The 19,187-nt window shown below is 49.1% G+C and overlaps 2 protein-coding genes and 1 pseudogene across 3 annotated transcripts in view; 1 reads left to right on the forward strand and 2 right to left on the reverse strand.

Annotated features, from left to right (window-relative positions):
• The window catches only part of DNAJC17 (DnaJ heat shock protein family (Hsp40) member C17), a 35,786-nt gene that overhangs the window by 568 nt on the left and 16,031 nt on the right, over nucleotides 1–19,187 (reverse strand). Inside the window, exons 2-10 of the mRNA XM_081047761.1 lie at nucleotides 9,711–9,780; nucleotides 9,361–9,419; nucleotides 9,037–9,124; nucleotides 7,557–7,648; nucleotides 7,219–7,315; nucleotides 6,641–6,678; nucleotides 6,114–6,191; nucleotides 5,551–5,631; nucleotides 5,001–5,111 (exon numbers count right to left, since the gene is read on the reverse strand). Coding sequence (XP_080903887.1) covers nucleotides 5,001–5,111; nucleotides 5,551–5,631; nucleotides 6,114–6,191; nucleotides 6,641–6,678; nucleotides 7,219–7,315; nucleotides 7,557–7,648; nucleotides 9,037–9,124; nucleotides 9,361–9,419; nucleotides 9,711–9,780 — 714 coding nt within the window. The remainder of the gene's footprint in view (nucleotides 1–5,000; nucleotides 5,112–5,550; nucleotides 5,632–6,113; nucleotides 6,192–6,640; nucleotides 6,679–7,218; nucleotides 7,316–7,556; nucleotides 7,649–9,036; nucleotides 9,125–9,360; nucleotides 9,420–9,710; nucleotides 9,781–19,187) is intronic.
• On the forward strand, nucleotides 100–4,041 carry LOC308497271 (uncharacterized protein C15orf62, mitochondrial). The gene is made up of 2 exons (XM_081047762.1): nucleotides 100–1,818; nucleotides 1,909–4,041. The coding sequence occupies exon 2, from the start codon at nucleotides 2,133–2,135 to the stop codon at nucleotides 2,655–2,657; it is 525 nt and encodes a 174-aa protein (XP_080903888.1). The 5' UTR covers nucleotides 100–1,818; nucleotides 1,909–2,132; the 3' UTR covers nucleotides 2,658–4,041.
• LOC308497482 (elongation factor 1-alpha 1-like) lies at nucleotides 13,199–16,957 on the reverse strand (annotated as a pseudogene). The gene is made up of 3 exons: nucleotides 16,008–16,957; nucleotides 15,272–15,696; nucleotides 13,199–13,225 (listed from the first exon to the last, which is right to left on the reverse strand). The product of its transcript is annotated as an elongation factor 1-alpha 1-like (transcript).

Raw genomic sequence — 19,187 nt, forward strand, 5'->3', positions numbered from 1 at the left:
TGACACTCCTTTCCTCCACCCCATATCCTCTGGTTTTCACAAGTTTCCAGTGAAGGGAAGTCATCAGAGGTGTAGAAATACACTCCTCTCTGCCAGGCGGAGGCAAGAGCATTGCCCCCACTCCCAGCTGTCCATCTTCCCTGTGGTCTGGCTCCTGCCCAGGACGCAGGAGAAGGAAACCCTGCCCTAGACACAGCCTCAATCAGCCCCACCCTAGAAGGAGAGAGAAACAAGCATGAGGCCCACTTGCCTCCTAAAAATACACACCAAGGCTCCTGGAGGGCAGGGCCTGGCTTTTTCTTTTATGATCTTGCCAGCAGTGTGGGAGATTAAAGAGGACTATATTTTAACAAAAGAATAATAAACAACCACCTCAATGGGCAAAGGCTGTGGGGTGAAAAGGCAGCTCTATAGTACCACGAGCCAAGCTGCCAACCCCACGCCCTGATAAGGTCTGCAGTGGGAATTAAATCACTTCCTTCCTCAGTGCAGCTTAAGCTCTGTGAAGTGGGAAGCCCACTGGGTTGGCACAGAAGCCAGGCCGGGGGGCTACACAGCAGACAAAGCTGCAGAACCCTGTTCTGCAGGACACCAAGCTGGTCCACTCCCGTGGGAGAAGTCAGGAGAAAAGTTTGGTGGTCAGTGACTTGAGGAATAAGAAGGGAAGGGTAGGGTGCAGATACCAGGCCCTGGCCAGCTGGTGTGGAGTAAAGGGTGTGCAGAACCAGGAAGTTTTATTCACCCCAGAGCCCCTTGCTCCTCCAGACAGCACCCTCCTCTCTCCTCTCCCATGGCCACCCAAGGACTGTTGCCCTCCCGGCCAGGCCCACCTACCTAGGCCTGGCCCAGTGCACTGCTGACAAATCAGGGCAACCCCGTGTGGCCCAGGCCCCTCCACAGAAGGGACTTCAAGTGAGGCCCAGGCAGCCCATGGGGAAGGACGGGAGGGCAGAGTAGGAGGCGGCAGGACCCAGGCCCTCAGCTGCTCTCGCCTGTCCTGAGGCTATGTGGTAGGTCGAGGAAGGATGAGGAAATGGAGCAGCCAGACTGGCTGTCAGGCCAGGAGGAGGGCAATTCTCCCCTCCCTAAGGTAATACTGCTCTGCTGTGAAAACTCAGAGTCACCCTGGCATGCCCCGAGCCCAGCCCTGGGAGGAGCCAGCCCTTTCCAGACATGGGGCTGCTCCCTGTTACCACACCCTCTACCTCCTTCCCCTCATACCTGTGGGCTCTGCTAATGAGGGTCTGTCACCCGGCCCCAGGGCTGAGTCACCCACAAAAGCAACAGGTCTCTTCCTCTCCCAACAATTGTTTCAATAACTGCCACCCTCGCTGAGCCCCTCCTTCCCATACACACACTGGGGGCTGGGGGGCCAGGCCCACCTGCTAGGGCCCAGGGTGGCGAGGGGGGGCAGGAGGCAGCATGGTGACACACAAAGCAGGGCTGTCCCCAGATGAGTCCCCAGAGGAATCTTCAGCTCCCCAGTGCCCTGGGGTGTTGGCCACGGCTGCCCCAGTCCTTGCATGCGGGTGCTGCAATTACCTCAGAGCATGCAACCCGGCTTCCCACCTGACTGAGTCAGCTGAGAACAACACACCTCCACGCCACACACCAGCACAACCAGCTGGGCACTAATCAGTCAGAGAGCCGCGGCAGTGAGGCACAGGGGCCAGGGAGCGAGGCAGAGCTGTGGGCCGCGAGGAGCGGGGCTGGGGAAGGAGGACGGCCAGCCCTGCCCGCCCTGCCCGCCCTGCCTGCCCTGCCCGCCTGAGAAGATCCATCTCTGATCTCCCCAGAGCCGCCCTTACTCCAGATCCAGTAAGTGCTGCTTCTTCCTCTTGGGGTTTTTTCCACTGCCCTATCAAGTAACCAGGCCACTCTTGTCCCTCTGGGAAATGCTGTCGCTAGGAACTAGCAGTGCCCTGCGCTCCTCTTCTCGGGACCTCGTATCACCACTGAAGATGCTGGCCCAAGCTCTGTGCTGAGCAGAAAGCCGGAGGCCTCTGCCGGAACCCACGTGGGCTGTCTCCGATTTTTGTCATTCGCTGCTCTAGCAGGAATCAAATGGTCCCTAGCCACTCCTGAAGTGGACTTCTAAGGTACCAGGCTGGTCTGCTGGCTCCCTGGGTCCCATGGAGACCTGGCGGAAAGGCTCCTTCCGCAATGCCTCCTTCTTCAAGCGGCTGAGCCTGGGGCGGCCAAGGCGACTCCGGCGACAAGGCAGCGTGCTGAGCCAGGCCAGCACGGCTGGCGGGGACCATGAGGAATACAGCAACCGCGAGGTCGTCCGGGAGCTGCAGGGGAGGCCAGATGGCCGGCGCCTGCCACTGTGGGGGGACGAGCAGCCCCGGGCCACCCTGCTGGCCCCACCCAAGCCCCCGCGCCTCTACCGCCTCCACAGAGAGAGCTCAAGCTGCCCCAATATCCTGGAGCCCGCACCTGCCTACTCGGCTACCCTGCCCTCGGCAATCTCCCTGGGAGGCGCCCTCCATGAATACTCTGAGGAGGAACTTGTGGACACCTCCACCTTCCAAAGGACACCTAATCCGGACCTCAGTGATCCCTTCTTCTCCTTCAAAGTGGACCTGGGGATTTCACTTCTTGAGGAAGTTCTACAGATACTGAGGGAGCAATTTCCCAGTGAGCCCAGCTTCTGAATGGGGTGAGGGTGGGCAGAGGTAGGGTGACTAGAAGAGCCGGAAGCCTCAGGACCCCAGGGAAAGAGGGTATAGTTGTGGATTAAGAGAAAGGTGGGGATAGGAATCCAGGGCCCTGATGGGATATGGGCCCTCAATAGTCCTCCAGGTCACCCCAGAGTGGATGGACAGAGGCGCAGAGGTGAGCTGGGAATGTTGCTGACGAGCTCTGAAAGCAGCTGGCTAGGCTGGGACCAGGCAGAGGCCAGCTGAGGGGGAGGGCAGCGCCAGGGGTGAGTCAGGGAGTGGAGCACACACCGACTGGACAGATCAGATGGGTGCCCGCCTCCCATCCTCTCTGAAGCCACTACCGACAGAGGAGGGAGGTTACAGGACAGATCTACGCAAAAGCAGTCCAACTCCAGCGGAAGAGGAAGGTGGGGAAACCTGAGGGGAGAGGGGAGAGGGGAGAGGGGCCTGACCTGGTCCAAAGTGGCAGCCACTAGCTACATGTGGCTGCTTACACTGACATAACTGAAAGAAGCAAAATTAAAAATTTAGTTCCTCAGCTGCACTAGCCGCATATCAAATGCTCAATGGCACAACTGACTAACGGCTACCACAGTGGACAGGACAGGACGGACATTAACATCACTGGAGAAAGTTCTGTTGGAGAGCGCTGGCCTAGACCATGGCCGGAGCCAGCAGTGGCATGGTGGGACGGGGGACGCAGAGGAGCCTGCGGCAGACGGGAGAGGCTGGCAGAGTTGGGACAGCGAGGCACGCAGAGATCCAGAGTATAACTCAGGAACAAGGCCACACAAATCATGAACAGGAACGGGGGCGTGAGAGACACACTGCCGAAATAGCTGCCTGGAACGCTGCCTGAGGATGGTGGCTCCGCAGATGCCACCTGAAGGCTCGGGCGCAGCTCGCAAAGGCTGCTTTGGGGAGTTCCCAGAATTATTAGCAATGGGAGCCCTTGGGAAATGCAGCAAAAACAGTGGCAGATTTATCTCCTTCCTGCTGCCACGCGACATAGGAGGACTGACGAGGGGATGAACAAGACAAGCGTGGCTGTTGCCGTGACGTGGTCTCCAGAACCCTCCACCGTGACTGGGGAGCCCTACTTTGCCTGAACCCTCTGCCGACGGGGGCCTGCCACCCAGGGCTGAGCTCCCTGGGTCAAGGCCCCACACAGTGGCCTGGCCAGAAGACCTGAAACCTAGCCCAGGTCAGCCTGTACTCCAGGCCCTTCCAAGTGTGGAGAGGGGGACAGGGACACTTCCATGCACACTGCTTCCACAACTCAAATCCGTGCCTCACCTTCTCTCCTCCTGTGAGGATGTGCCCAGAAGAAAGGCTCCCCTCTAAATGCAGGAGATAATGAATAAAGTTCTGTATAACACAGCCTGTGGCGTATCACCTGGGGTGAAATCCTGGGACTTCACGGTGGGGGAATGAGCTCTCTAAAGAACGGCCTCAAGTTGGGCCCAGACCAGTTCCTTTCCCTCCTCTGTCCAGGGTCTGGGACACACTCCTGGGGAGCTTCCTGTTCTCATGGCCAGGCAGGGACATGTAGGAGAAAAGGGTGGCATGACTGGGGCAACGAGAGCAAAGGCCTTGCTGCCTCACCGGGCACTCTGTTCACAGTCCCTGAGGCTCCCACGCAGACCCCAGGCTGTTTCAGAGCAGGGAGAGCTCTTGGCCCCAAAGCTCTCTGTCCCACCAAAGTGGGGAGGGGCTGACCCGGGCTGCTGTGTGTGTGCGTGTGTGTGTATGTGTGTGTGTGTTGCTAAACAAAAGCCTTCATGGAGCTAAGAGGACAAAGAGCTAGCACTGGGCACACATCCGCTGAAGTCTGTGCTTCACCATGAGTCAGGCACCCAGGCAGCGAGCGCCCCAATGTCAGCAGGGGACCCTGTGTTATTTCTAAGGACGAGATACTGCATCTTGATGGCAGCCACAGACACACCTGGAAAATGAGCTGAGGAAGGAAGAGCTGCCTGCCTCCTCTGCCCCTTCCTCACAGCACTAGATTGTCTAAGTGCCAAGTGCTTCATTTCACAACCAAGCAGCCTGCAGGCCAGGAAAACCCCTTTGCGTGATACGTCTCCAACAGCAGAGCGGGACGTGGGAGAAACGTAAGGTCTAAGCATTGTGTGGGGGTGGGGCCCGCTGGCACTCAGAAGGAAACGGGTCAGCACGGAACCCAGTCCTGCTCTGGCTGGCAGACCTGCCAATCTCTCCCCACTCCTAGTGACCTGGATTTGCAAGGAAAGGGCCCTGAGAAGAGCCCTTTCCAACAGGAAAAGGTCCCCCGAACCCTGAACAGTTCCAGCAGAGTGAGGCCTGGCTCCTTACCTGTGACAGTCCTGGGTGGTTGGGGTCCTCCATGCCCTGGGGCCGTCCCTCCAACCAGGAAATCTTCAGAGGGTTATCGAGCAGGCCCACTTCATTATGGACAGCCAGCTCCTGCCAAACACGCATCCAGTCACATCACTCTACTCGGCTCTCAGGTGGCTTTCTCTGGCCCCACAGAAAGTACCAGAACCAACACTCTCGTCCTCCAAGCAAAGTTGAGCAACCTTCCCACAGCGGTGTGCTGAAGCTTTGACCCTCCTCATGGGGTGGGGGGAGGAGGAGAAAGGACAGTGGGGGGCCCCCAACCTGGAGGCGAGCCAGCTCCCACTCAGCGTGGAGGGTGTGGAGCCAGGCAGCAGGAAATGAAGTCGCTCTGTGTTCTCCTTCATCCCAGAACATTCTCCCGCCCATCCCTTCATTCGCTGTGCCTGTGCTCCCGGGAGTCGGGGGACCACTGGGAGACCTAGGCTCTGAGCTGGGAGTGTGGATACCTGGCTCATGGTACCCGCAGAATTGTTCCCTTCCCTGGAGCGGCAGGGCTAGCACTCACCGCAGCCTTGACAGTTGCAAACTCCACCACGGCAGTGCCTGCCTTCTTACTGGAAAGCACCAGATTGAGCACCTCTCCATACTGTGGGGACAAGAAAGACCCAGCTCATGCCAGAGACAAGCCTGAGGCCTGGGGCACAACTTCTAGTTGTGAGATTCCCAGAGAGGGGAGATCAGAGATGGGAAGGAAAGAATTTTTTTCCAAGAATGTAGAACAGTAAAGGAAGTTGAGCAAAGGACTGGGGACTTTGGCAGAGTCACATAGCTGCCTTGACAACTGCAGGTGGTGACGTGGGCGGGGTTTTTGTGCCAGATGTCCACCTCCTCTTTCCCATCCACTCGGCTAAGGCCTCTGCTTTTAAGGATGACCTGGCCAGTGAAGGCAAGACAGGCGGGAGGCCATACAGGGCAACACAAGTGAGAGGAAGCCTGGGGAGAAGCCAGGCTGGCCTGTGTCCTGAGCTAGGAGAAAAAGGCAGGTGGAGGGGTTAAGAGAAGTTTAGGCATGGAGACCCTGGGGTGTGCACCGAGGTGATGGGAACGAGGGAAGTCAGCAGGGCAGACCTTTTGAAAAAGCTGCAAGAGAACATCTCTGGAGTAGCCACCTTGTGACTCGTCCTCCTTCTTGCACTTCCATTTTAGCTGAAAAGACAACAGTGGGCGTCACCACGAACACCGACCTTCACCCGAACAGCACCAGACCCCACACCTGAGCTTTACAGTCTGAGTAGACACTCTCCTGGTCTGCAAGGCACTAGGAATCTAGGGATCCCCTAAAGTGTGTTCCCCTTGAAAATGGACAAGCAGGGTGGCCTGCTCACCCACAGCCATGTGGCTAGGCCTATCAGAGACTCTCGTGGAGGGCTTCTGGGGAGTGCTGCCTGCAGCCATCAGTGCTAAGAGCAGCCTTCCATGGCGAGCTGAGAGGCCATTCCCATCCCTGGGAAGTGGCAGGATGGAAGGATGTGGGCAGTGGAGCGGCTTCCCGGGATCCAGCATCCCCACCAGAACTCCTTGAGCCACTGCACATATCTGTTCTTCCTGACAGGAGGTGGTGTGGGGTGGTGACCTACGGATTCCACAGGGCTCACCTTGAGCTTGGGGGTTCCTCCAGGATTTTCTGCCTTTCCTAGAAAATGTAGAGAAATTAGCAAGGTAGAGTATGAGGGAGCCAGAAATTCTCCCAAAGGAGACACAGCCCAGGGCCTGAAGGATGTAGAAAAGGTCACTCTGGCCAAGGGCAGTTATCGGCCCCCTGCTGAGGAGGACAGCAGCAATCCCACCCCCAGGGCCGGGAGCCGCCTGAAGGCCACAGTTAGCACTCTGCCAACGAAGGGCTGTGAACCCCTTCTGGGGACAGGAGGGAGAGGGACGGACCACATGGTTCTACCACTACAACAAAGAGTTTCCCCTGGTGACCTGTTCCAAAACAGAGACAGCTCTGCTTGGGACTAAGAGATACCAGGCCAGGAGACCTCGGGCAGAGTAAAAGCATATAGGCCCCAGAGAACTGGTAGGAAGAAGGGCCCGGTAGCACGTGTCCAAGCGGCGAGCCCCGGGGTTCCAGCAGGTGGAAGCCTCCACAGTGACCCCCGAGCAGCCAGTGTGGCTTCTCCGGGCATCTGGAGCTGCTCGGAGCAGGAAGCGGGCTGGGGTGATGGACGCTCACCTCTCACCCTCTGTTCCCGTTCCTTGCGTATCTGCTCCTGGATCAGCCTCTGCTGCTCCTCCAGCTGCCGGGAACCCTCTTCTCGCAGGCGTTGGATCTGCAGAGCGGGGGTTGGGGGTGACAATTCTGTGCAGATCCAATTCCAGGTTGGCTCACCTTGTAAAGTCCCTGGGACGTTCCACCTGCGAGCCAGGGCTCAGCAACCTGTGGGTGGGACAGATCACCCAGACCCCACAGCAGCAGGTGGGTGGGCGTGCCCTCCGTAGCCACCACAGCCACCTGGGTCCGCCCTCCTGCACGCCTGCAGACAGCCTTGGGCTCCACGCCTGGACGCTCACCTCCTGCCCAAGCGTCCTGCTGCTCCGGCTCTCCTCCTCCTCCTCACTGCCCTGGGCCTGGGCCTGGGCCTGCCGCTCCCGGGCCTCCAGGTCTAGGCACAAGGGTTAAATGACCCAGTGGCCGATCTAAGGAGTTTCCACATGGCCTCAGCCCACCCAGTTCTGGTTGCTTCCCCAGTCTCACATGGGATGAAACCATACAGTGACTCTGGCCCCTCCCTCCATGCCCACGTGCTCCTGAATTCATTCCCATTGAGAAAAGTCACAGCATGGAAGAAGTATAGGCTCTGGCTGCGTGGCCAGGGTCTGGAGGAGTTAAATCAGCTCACACTGACCAAGCTGGTTCTCTGATCAGTGAGCAGGGTGTGGGTGGGTGCTTATGTCAGCAGCCCAGGGCCATGTGTCGGGGCTAGCAGTGGGTGGAGCCGCTGGCCTCTTTTCCTGTGGTTTGGCACCATAGCCTGACCTGCGACCTAGCATTGGCTTTTTTCCCACCACGGAGCTCAGGTTGCCACTGTCTGCTTCACCTCTCCCCGCAGCTCACACTTATGGAGGCTCCCTGCAGACCTGGCTACAGCGGCTCCTCCAGGAACAGCAGGTTCTCTGCAGGGTCCCGGAGCCATTCCCGCCTTCCGAGGTGGCCCTATGCCAGGCCAGCCTCTGTGCCAAACCCTCCTCTCAGGCCTGGGACTCACTGCTTTCTTTTCTATGCACCTTACTTACCTAGACTCTCCAGTTTGTTTGTTTTTGAGAGAAAGACGGATGTACTGGGATGGCATATGTACATATTAAATATATGGATACCAAGTAGGCAAGAGGAAAGGGAGAAAAATCAAGTGAAAAGTGCTGGGACCCATCTTCCTGGGGAGATGGAAATGTTCTAAAACTGATTTACAATCATAGTGGCTGCATTTAGTAAGTTTACTAAAATTATAGAATTATACACTTGAAATGGGTGGATGTTATATTATACAAAATACACCTCAATAAAGCTCTTAAAAAACACACAAAAAAGCAGTATGCCTGAACTTCCTTGGATCCTTCTCAGGGGACTTCTCAGAGCAAAAGTTCTGTGCAGAAATGAGCCTGGGACAAATAAAAAGACCCAGGATGGCATAGTGAATAAGAACACGGGTCTACTGCTACTGCGTGGGTTTAAATCCCGGCTCCTTGTGTTCTCATCCTTATGGTGCCTTAACTTTTTTGTCTATAAAAAAATGGGTTTAGTAATACCCACCTCCTTGGATCACTGTGATAATTAAAGGAGACAATAAAACATTTGTCAGAGCTTAGCTAATAGTAGATCTAGTCGCTGTTATTATTCCTGAGTGTCCTGTAGGACCCACCCCTGAAAACAGGGTTCTGCCCAGAGCCGGGGACAAGAGACAAGAGCTGTTGGAAGTGAAGCTCCAGGAAGAAGGGTGAGGGAGCTGCATGAAAACAGCCCAGGGAAACCACCCAGCACCATGATGTCACCTACCAAGCTTCACTTTCTTCCTTTTCTCATCAAGTTTCTGGGTCCTCTCTGCCGCCTGTTTCTTGGCTTTCCTGACCTTGTCATACGCAGCCTGGCAGGAGAAAGGAACACCAAGGAACAGTCAGCCAGAGAATAAGCGCAGGGCCCAGCCACCTTCCTGGCCCCACCGCCTAGCCCCAGAGCCATCAGGAGGCAGTCTGGTGACCAGGTCTCCAGACTGGGACAGCAAGGACTGTGCCAGATGGCAGAGTATAGAGGACCGAGGTTGAAGAACCACAGTGTCCTCTAACCACGGGGGACAATTCAAATAGAGGGGCATGGGCTTACCCTGGCTGCAGTGTCGGTCAGTACCTCCAAGGCCTGAGAAAGCTGGTGGAAGAGTTCAGCTAAACACAAGGATCAAAGAGAGAGGAGAAAAATCAAGTTAGACGTGGTGATGGTGCTTCCTCCAAAAGCACCTCAAAGAAGCCACAGGCTGGCAGAAAAGCCACCATCAGCAGATGACGGACCATGAAGGAAGGTTGAGCACGTGAGCAACTGACCAAGTGCCCCCCACATGAGAGCCAGGCTGTGCACATCAGCATTCCACGGCACTCCCACTCCCACGGGAGCGGCGGTGGGGAAACACCATGCCAGGTCAGCTGGACTCCTCCTCCCCAGGCCTGGGAGAGTCTCACCTGCTCTGGGATTATCCGGATTTTTGTCAGGGTGGCAGGAGAGGGCCTTCTGCCTATATGCCTTCTTCACCTGGAAGAGTCAGAAGAGGGGGTCAGTCATTCACTCTCTCACCCTGGGATGGACAGGAAAACCTTGCTAAAGAGATGTGAGATCCAGAAAATGCTCCCCACGCCTAAGAGGCTGCTGGCTCCCACACTGAGACAGTCACCTCACGACCACCAAGGAGATTTACAGTGGAGGAGGCAGAGGCCATGAAGGGGGCCAGCCGCGCCCAGCAGAGGGGCTGGGCCTACTTCCTGCCGATGGACCACCCAGTCTCAGCACCATGGATGTCAAATGGCTCTTGGCAGGGGCAGGTTCTCTACAGCCATCTGGAAACAGGCACTCTCATACACTCCTGGTGGGCATGTACCCTAGGGCAACCTTTCTGGAGGAAAATTTCACCATCAAATTTGAAAACGTACTTTCCCTTTGACCCACTCCTAAGAATTTGCCAAAATAAATATATAGGATGCTCTCCATACCACGATTTACATTAGCCCCCAAATGGAACCAACCACAATCTCCCCCCACCTTTTTTTTTAAAAAAAAGATTTTTTATTGGGGAAGGGGAACAGGACTTTATTGGGGAACAGTGTGTACTTCCAGGACTTTTTTCCAAGTCAAGTTGTTGTCCTTTCAATCTTAGTTGTGGAGGGTGCAGCTCAGCTCCAGGTCCAGTTGCCATTGCTAGTTGCAGGGGGCGCTGCCCACCATCCCTTGCAGGACTCGAGGAATCGAACCAGCAACTTTGTGGTTGAGAGCCCACTGGCCCATGTGGGAATCGAACCAGCAGCCTTCAGACTTAGGCGCATGGAGCTCCAACCACCTGAGCCACCGGGCCAGCCCCAATCTCCCATTTTTAATGGGAGACCCATTAAAAAAATTATGACAGATGTCTGTATATGCTAAATAGAAAGATCTTCAAGTACTCATCACAAGAAAATAAATGATTCTATAACTATGTGTGGTGACAGATGTTAACTAGATTTGTGCTCATTTTGCAATATGTACAAATATCGAATCATTATGTTGTATACCTGAAACCTGAAATCAATACGTTGTATGTCAATTATACCTCAAGAAAAAAAAAAGGATCTTCAAGGTATAGTGTGTGGAAAAAACAAGGCTTAGAACAGTGTATATAATACGATCACTTTGGGGTTTAAAATAAAAAAACAAATAAAATATGAATAGAGATACTCGGGTTTGTGCACAGCCTTTGTTTTCTTTTTCCCCTAAAGCAATCATAAGAAACATAAGAGTGGTTTCTTTTGGAGATGGGCTGAGAGTGGTAGGAAAGGAAACATTCACTTCTCATTTTATACCATTCTGTAGTTCAAATTTTCAAACCTTAAACAAGTCTTATTTTACTATCATTTTTTCTAGTCAACAGAGGTTATCTCGGTGGGGAGGTTATGGTCCATTTTTAGCTTTTATCTTTGCATATCTCTGAACTGAAAAGGACAAAAGTAGTAATTCTTATATTAGTAGTAGATTCTCTTTCATGCGTCACCCGCTTAGCTGTTCTCAGGGAAGGGAGAGCACAAAAACCCCAGGATCTGCCCTCTGCTTCCGGAGGCCCTGCCCTCACTTCTGCCTGCACACCTCGCGTGCTGCTCAAACCTCCTGGGAGGAGCCTCTGGACCCGAGCTTCCCAGTCTGAGGGGACTACTAGATACTCCCACAGAAGTGTGCCAGGTCAGGACGCAGGGGGGGCCTGTGGGCAGCGGCCGCTGCACGCCCAGCTCACCGCCCAGACCGCTGGGCTGTGCTGCCACCTGCTGGGCCACGCCAGCACCGCACCTTCACCGGGCTCCTGGCCGAGCAGGAGGCGGCAGGAACCACTCCCAGGACAGGCCTGGAGCCGCGACGGTAGTGTCGTCGTACCTCCCTGTCCCCCGCCTTCCCATCGCCCGCCCACCCATGCCCGCCTGGCGCACCTGTTCACCTCCCACCTCAACCGAGGTTTTCACCCTTCAAAAATACCAACAGCAACAACAAGCTCGAGCTGTTTTCACTACCAAAAAAGGGGAGGTGACAGTTTTACATACAGTCTATAACGTTTGAAATGGCATCTTTCCTCATTTGTCTTTTCTCCCTTTCTCTCTCTTTTGCCTCCTCCATCGTGCCACCGGCTTCATTTCCTTTTTGTTTTAAATCAGGCCTTTAGTGTATATTCTTTCTTTGTATTTGGGGGTCCTTCGTTTTTATTTTTCTTCAGTAAGTAAAACCATACCAAAAAATGTATAAAGAGAAAGCTAAAACACTAATGTTCATTCCTTATTTCCCCAGCCCTCTCTTCAAGGTGCCAATGGTGGGTATCTTTCCAAACCTTCCTCCTTGATCATTCCGACATATGTTAGCACCGAATGCACTACAGGAGTCTTTGGGTTTTGTCCCGCCTCTCCCCCCACCTCTCTCTCTGAGATGGGCGAAAAGAGGCAGGGAGGAGGGGTTTCTGGCACCTCACCTTGCAACACTGCCCTTCCAATGAACTTTCTTAGGACCAGGATTAGGAGTGTCCGACTGATGGTGGGGGATTTGGGGGACGATGGTTTCTTTTGTATCATGTAGGGCTTTTAAAAAGTGCTATAGCTGAAGGGCAAGAAGGACCAGTAAGAAAGTAAGAAAGACCACGAGGGGCGGCCAGTTAGCACAGTTGGCTAGAGTGTGGTATTGATAACACCAAGGTTGCCGGTTCGATCCCTACATGGGCCACTGTGAGCTGTGCCCTCAAGAAAACAAAGAAAAGAAAAAGAAAAGGGCCATGAGGTGGGCTGGCTGATAGCACATTCTTCATTTTCTCTTTCTTGCTTTTTTTTGGTGTGTGAGAATGCTTTATTAATTTCATTCTGAAGGAATATTAAATATTGTTTTGTGCTTTATAATTCATTTTGGATTTTTCTATATCAGAAAATTTTTTTTACCTAGGGAAACAAAATTGTTCAAAATGAAAAAAATTAATTGTATAATAATGGGGAATTAATCGACATGTATTCCTTTGACAAATGTCTATAACCATCTCATCAGATTTTGCTTGAAGCTACTAGTATAACTAGACCTAGGTTACTTTACTCCCCTGGGACCCCCATCTTACACCACCCTCCTGACTCCCACATTCCCAACATTTACAACCAAACTAGTACCACATTACTTGATGAATCCTGGACCCCCATTCCCTCAAGGCCTGGCCTGGGCCTCAATTTCCAAACCACCTTTTAAGGTGTTAGGGGCTGAACATTCTGTATTTTAAGATCCTATACGAAAAAATTACCAGTCTCCTGCACTAACTAGATATTAGCATGGAGAGAGGTGAGGCCAGAAAGTCAAGGTCAGGCTGGTATTCATCCCCAGGGAGGGACATCTAAGGGCAGAAGAGAGCTCTCTGAGAGCCCTTCAGTACGGCACCAAATCTCCCCCACTCCAGGGTCTGCTGATGGAGCATCTAGGATATGCAGGGGCTGAGCTGGAGCTGGGGATACAGAGGAAAAAAGTCAGTCATTTCCCTGACACCGAAAGGGAAGGAGACTGCTTAGCAAGCAAGATGGCTATGAAAACAGTTAATTACATTGCAGTGTGTGAGATGCCTAAGAGTGGTCCATAAGAAAAGGGAAAACAGAGAAGGGAGTGACTAAGTTTAGTCCTGAAGGCTTCCTAGAGCTGGCAATATCTGAGCTAGTTCTGAAAGGTGAGTACTTCTCCAAGCGGAAAGCCAGAAAGGCCACTCAAGACAGAGGGTATGAAAGAGCCTGACTTCTCTTCAAGCCCCAGCTTACAGAAGAAATATAAAAGTTTTGCTTTAATGAGGAAAGGGACATGAAAAGAGAGGGATGGATGCAATAAAACATGGAGATGAAAATAATGTTTCTGTCAATGGATATTTTCGTTAATTAAAAAACTTTAACCAAAGAAAAGTAATGGAAGAAAACTAGGAAAAGAACAAATTCATACAAACAGATTTCAATGCATAGACTTGAGAGGAAGAAATGTTAGGCAGGAACAAGAGCATACATACATATGGGCAAAGCAGTGCAAACTGGGACAAGAAGAGTTGAAAATAAGGATTAAGGAATGATGAAGTTAACTCAGGTATGATACTGAAAATATGCAACAGTTAATGTGAATCATAATGTGTGATTCATAAAACAGAGAGTAGGACAATTAGAAGGGAAAGCCCCATGCTGCTGATGAGCTGGGCCAGATGTGGGGAGACTTCTGGGTTTAAGGGTCATGAACCAGGACAAATAACTGAAGAGCTTATGGGGTCTCCAAGCCCCAAAAACCTGAACCTCAACAATGTCTGCTATAAAAGTGTATCATAAAGCACAAAAGCATCAGGCAAAGTTAATGGAACATAAGCCTGGCCAAGAAATAAACCTTAGTAAGTATAAAAACTCAAGGTATGTTAAAAGGTATTATTAAAATTTATTACGCTAAGTGAAAAGAGTTAGATCGTCATCTCAAACCATGTATCAAAAATAATTCCAGATAGATAAAAAAACTAATTATAAAAGAATGAAACTATAGAAACCTAAAAGAAGGAAAATGACGTGACCTTTAATCTGCTTTTAAGATGGGAAAGAAAATTCCTAAGCATTAAAGTAGAAAACAATCACACGTGCACATGCACACAAACACAAAATGAATGGAATTACAAAGAAAAAAATTGTAATTTCTCCAAGTCAAAATCATAGGCAAAAGACAGGAAAAATGAAAACTAAGGGAAGCACGTATTTTCATGAAATATGACAGACACCAAATCCTTATATATAAAGAAATTACACAGAAAAAAACAAACCACAAGAAAATAGAGAAAGAACATGAAGAGACAATTCATAAAATATAAATGGGTAATAACGTGAAAAATGTTCAGCCACACACATAAAAATTAAGTCATTTTTCACCTTACTCATTAACAACAAGTAAAAAAAAAAGATAGTATTTAATGGCTTTGTGGTGAATACGAGTACGTAAATTGACATGATGATTCTGGAAAGCTGTATGTACATATCAGAAGCTAGGAAAAGTACAAACCCTTTGATCAAGCAAGAGTCTAGTCTAAAGAAATATTTAGAAATTCATACATTTATAAACACTGCTGTTCATTTATAGCATTATTTATAACAGAAAATTCAGAAATAATTTACATTCTGAAACAACAAAAACAGTAGCTAGCACTTATATAATGCTTACTGTGTCAAACTCTGTTAGAAGTGTTTTTATTTCCTTAAACTTTGTTTTAATGAGTCTCAAAATTCTGTGACAGATTTTTAGTCAAGTTGTTTTCATTAAAAAGTATTGATATTAAAAACTAATAACCAAAAACTGCCACACACACAAAACAAATGGTCCACAAAACATTCTCCTTTCCCTCTGAAGGTTTAACGATGAATTGTAATCATTAACCAGTCTTTTGCTATTACACTTAAATAGCCAATGGAGCCAACAGTTCTGAGACCGTTCTTCCACCCCTGAATAAGACTGGGGTGGCAGGTATTGGGGATAATATTCCCTTAGCCTTCTGAGCTTTCTGGGCAGACTTGGTGACCTTGCCAGCTCCAGCTGCTTTCTTGTCCAACTGTTTTGATGACACCCACAGCAACTGTCTCATGTCACGAACAGCAAAACGGCCCAGAGGAGGGTAGTCAAAGAAGCTCTCAACACACACGGGCTTGCCAGGAACCATGTCAACGATGGCAGCGTCACAGATTTCAAAAACTTGGGGTCATCTTCCAGCTCTTTCCCTGAACAATGGTCAATCTCCTCCTTCAGCTCCGCAAATTTGCAAGCAATGTGAGCTGTGTGACAGTGGAGCACAGGTGCGTTTCCAGCACTGATTTGGCCTGGATGGCTCAGGAGAATCACCCGAGCTGTGACGCCAGCCGCTTCTATTGGTGGGTCATTTTTGCTGTCACCAGTCACATTGTCACGACAAACGTCTTTTTTTTTTTTTTAAGATTTTATTGGGGAAGAGGAACAGGACTTTATTGGGGAACAGTGTGTACTTCCAGGACTTTTTTCCAAGTCAAGTTGTTGTCCTTTCAGTCTTAGTTGTGGAGGGCGCAGCTCAGCTCCAGGTCCAGTTTCCGTTGTTAGTTGCCAGGGGCACAGCCCACCACCCCTTGCGGGACTCGAGGAATCGAACTGGCAACCTTGTGGTTGAGAGCCCACTGGCCCATGTGGGAATCGAACCGGCAGCCTTCAGAGTTAGGAGCATGGAGCTCTAACTGCCTGAGCCACCGGGCCGGCCCCACGACAAACATTTTTGACACATTCTTGACATTGAAGCCCACATTGTCCCCCCGGAAGAGCTTCACTCAAAGATTCATGGTGCATTTCAACACATTTTACTTCAATTGTAATGCTGACTGCAGCAAAGGTGACCAGGATGCCGGGTTTGAGAACATCAGTCTCCACTTGGGCCACTGGGACAGTACCAATACCACCAATTTTGCAGACGTCCTGGAGGGGCAGATGCTAAGTTTTGTCAGTTGGATGAGTTGGTGGCAAGATGCAATCCAGAGCTTCAAGCAGCGTGATTCCACAGGCATGCCATCTTTACGGGTGACTTTCCATCCCTTGAACCAAGGCATGTTAGCACCTGGCTCTCACATGTTGTCACTATTCCAACCAGAAATTGGCACAAATGCTTCTGTGTCAGGGTTGCAGTTTTCTTACTGTAGGTGCTGACTTCCTGAACAATTTCCTCGTATCTCTTCTGGCTATAGGGCGGCTCAGTGGAATCCATTTTGTTAACACCAACAATTAGTTGTTTCACACCCAGTGTGTAAGACAGAAGGGCATGCTCACAGGTCTGCCCATTCTTGGAGACACCTGCTTCACATTCACCAAGACCAGCAGCAGCAATCAGGACAGCAAGTCAGCCTGAGATGTGCCTGTAATCATGTTTTTGATAAAGTCTCTGTCCTGGGGCATCAATGATGGTCATATATTTGCTGGTCTAGAATTTCCACAGGGAGCTATCAGTGGTGAGCCCACATTCACATTCAGCTTTCAGTTTATCCAAGACCCAGGCATACTTGAAGGAGCCCTTTCCCATCTCAGCAGCCTCCTTCTCAAATTTTTCGATGGTTCTTTTGTCGATCCCACCACATTTGTAGGTCAGATGCCCAGTACTGGTAGACTTGCCGGAATCTGCGTGTCCAATGAGAACAATGTTGATGTGTGTCTTTTCCTTTCCCATTTTGGGTTAGATTTAGTGGTGGTTTTCACTACACCTGTGTTCTGGTGGCAAACCCATTGCAAAAAAAGCTGTTGGAAGTTCTTTACATGTAATAATTTATTTAACTCTTAAAACATCCCTATGAAGTAGAAATTATTATCTTCATTTTACAAATGAGGAATTTGTGACCTAATGAGGGGCTAACTACGATAATGAAAATCCATTCAATGAAAACTATGCAATCTATTTTAGACAATAAATGTTCTACTCCAACAAACACCATAGAAAAAACTCCATAGAAAAAACTGTGACTCCACCCCACCCACGCCATAATGGGTGAACGGGAAGTCCAGACTTCCACCCTCACCAGCTATAACAAAAAACCGAAACCTTTGCCAGGGTGGTGTCAGAAAAGGCTGAGAACGGAGCTTAACCTGACCAGATGAAAAAATAAAATTATTCCTGGAAGAGAGGATTATAGTTGATATGTGTTTTCTATAATGAGCTTATTCCATTTCACATTAAGAAAAAAAAATATTTAAAAAATAAACAAAGTTCTCCAAGACACAGGGTGGCTGAATGGATGAAAAAACAAGAGTCATCTATATGCTGCCTATAAGAGACTCACTTCATACCGAATTGTACACCTGAAATCTATGTAATTTCACTAACAATTGTCACCCCAATATATTAAAAAAAAAAGAGAGACTCACTTCAGATGTAAGACTCATTTCAGATGTAAGACTGAAAGTAAAGGGATGGAAAAAGAATATTCCATGAAAATGGAAACCAAAAGAAAGCTGGGGTAGCTATACTAATATCAGACAAAATAGACTTTAAGACAAAGAATATAAAAAGAGACAGAGAAAAACATTATATAATGAAAAAGGGGTCAATCCATCAACAGAATATAACATTTATAAATATATATGCACCCAACATAAGAGCATCTAAATATATAAAGCCATTATTAAAGACCTAAGTGAAGAAAGAGACATCAATACAATAATAGTATGGAATTTTAATACCCCACTTTCATCAATGGATAGAGCATCCAGACAGAAAAACAATAAGGAAACATTAGCCTTTAATGACACACTACATCATTTGGACTTAACAGAAACGTATGGAACATTCCACCCAAAAGCAACAGAATACATGTTCTTTTCAAGCACGTATGGAATATTCTCTAGGACAGATCATATGGTAGGCCATAAAACAAGCCTTAATAAAGTTAAGAAAACTGAAATCACGTCAAGTATCTTTTCCAGCCACAATGGTATGAAACTAGAAATCAATTACAAGAAGAAAACAAAAATTCACGCATATGTGGAGATTAAACAACATAACGACATGCTACTGAACAACCAATAGGTCAAAGCTGAAATCAAAAATACCTTGAGAAAAATGAAAATAGAAATACAACATACCAAAATGTATGGGATGCAGCAAAAGCAGTTATAAGAGGGAAGTTCATAGCAATAAATATCTACATTAAGAAACAAGAAATAGATGGTGATAAAAGGAGAACTGACTGTGGGTGGTGAACACGCAATGTGATATATAGATGATATATTACAGAATTGTACATTTGAAACCTATGTAATTTTACTAACCATTGTTACCCCAATAAATTTTAATTTTAAAAAAAGAAACAAGAAAGATCTCATAAACAATTTAACTTTACATCTCAAGGAACTGGAAAACGAAAAAAAATGAAGCCCAAAGTTACTAAAAGGAAATAATACAGATCAGAGTAGAAATAAATGTAAACTAAAACACAATAGAAAAGATCAATGAAACTAAAATCTTTAGCTAGACTCACAAAGAAAACGAGAGAAGTCAAATACAATCAGAAATAAAAGAGGAGATGCTACAACTGATATCACTGATATCTATTGACTTCAATAATACATTAGAAGGATCATACACCAAGATAAATGAGATTTATTCCAGGGATGTAAGGATGGTTTGACACCTGCGAATCAATCAATGTGATACATCTCATTAAGAAAAAGGATAAAAATCATATGATCATCTCAATAGATGCAGAAAAGCATTTGACATCCGTTTATGATAAAAACTCTCAACAAAGTGGGTATAGGCAGAATGTACCTTAACATAATAAAGACCATATACAACAAGTCCACATGCAACTGTGAAAAGCTGAAAGCTTTTCCTCTAAGATCATGAACAAGAAAAGGTTGCTCACTCTCACCACTTTTATTCAACATAATATTAGAATTCCTAA

This window comes from Rhinolophus hipposideros, assembly GCF_964194185.1.
Source record: "Rhinolophus hipposideros genome assembly, chromosome: 5".
NCBI lineage: Eukaryota > Metazoa > Chordata > Mammalia > Chiroptera > Rhinolophidae > Rhinolophus > Rhinolophus hipposideros.

What these genes read in the sequence shown, in the direction of transcription:
- LOC308497271 (XM_081047762.1), top strand. Translation starts at nt 2,133, where the DNA reads ATGGAGACCTGGCGGAAAGGCTCCTTCCGCAATGCCTCCTTCTTCAAG.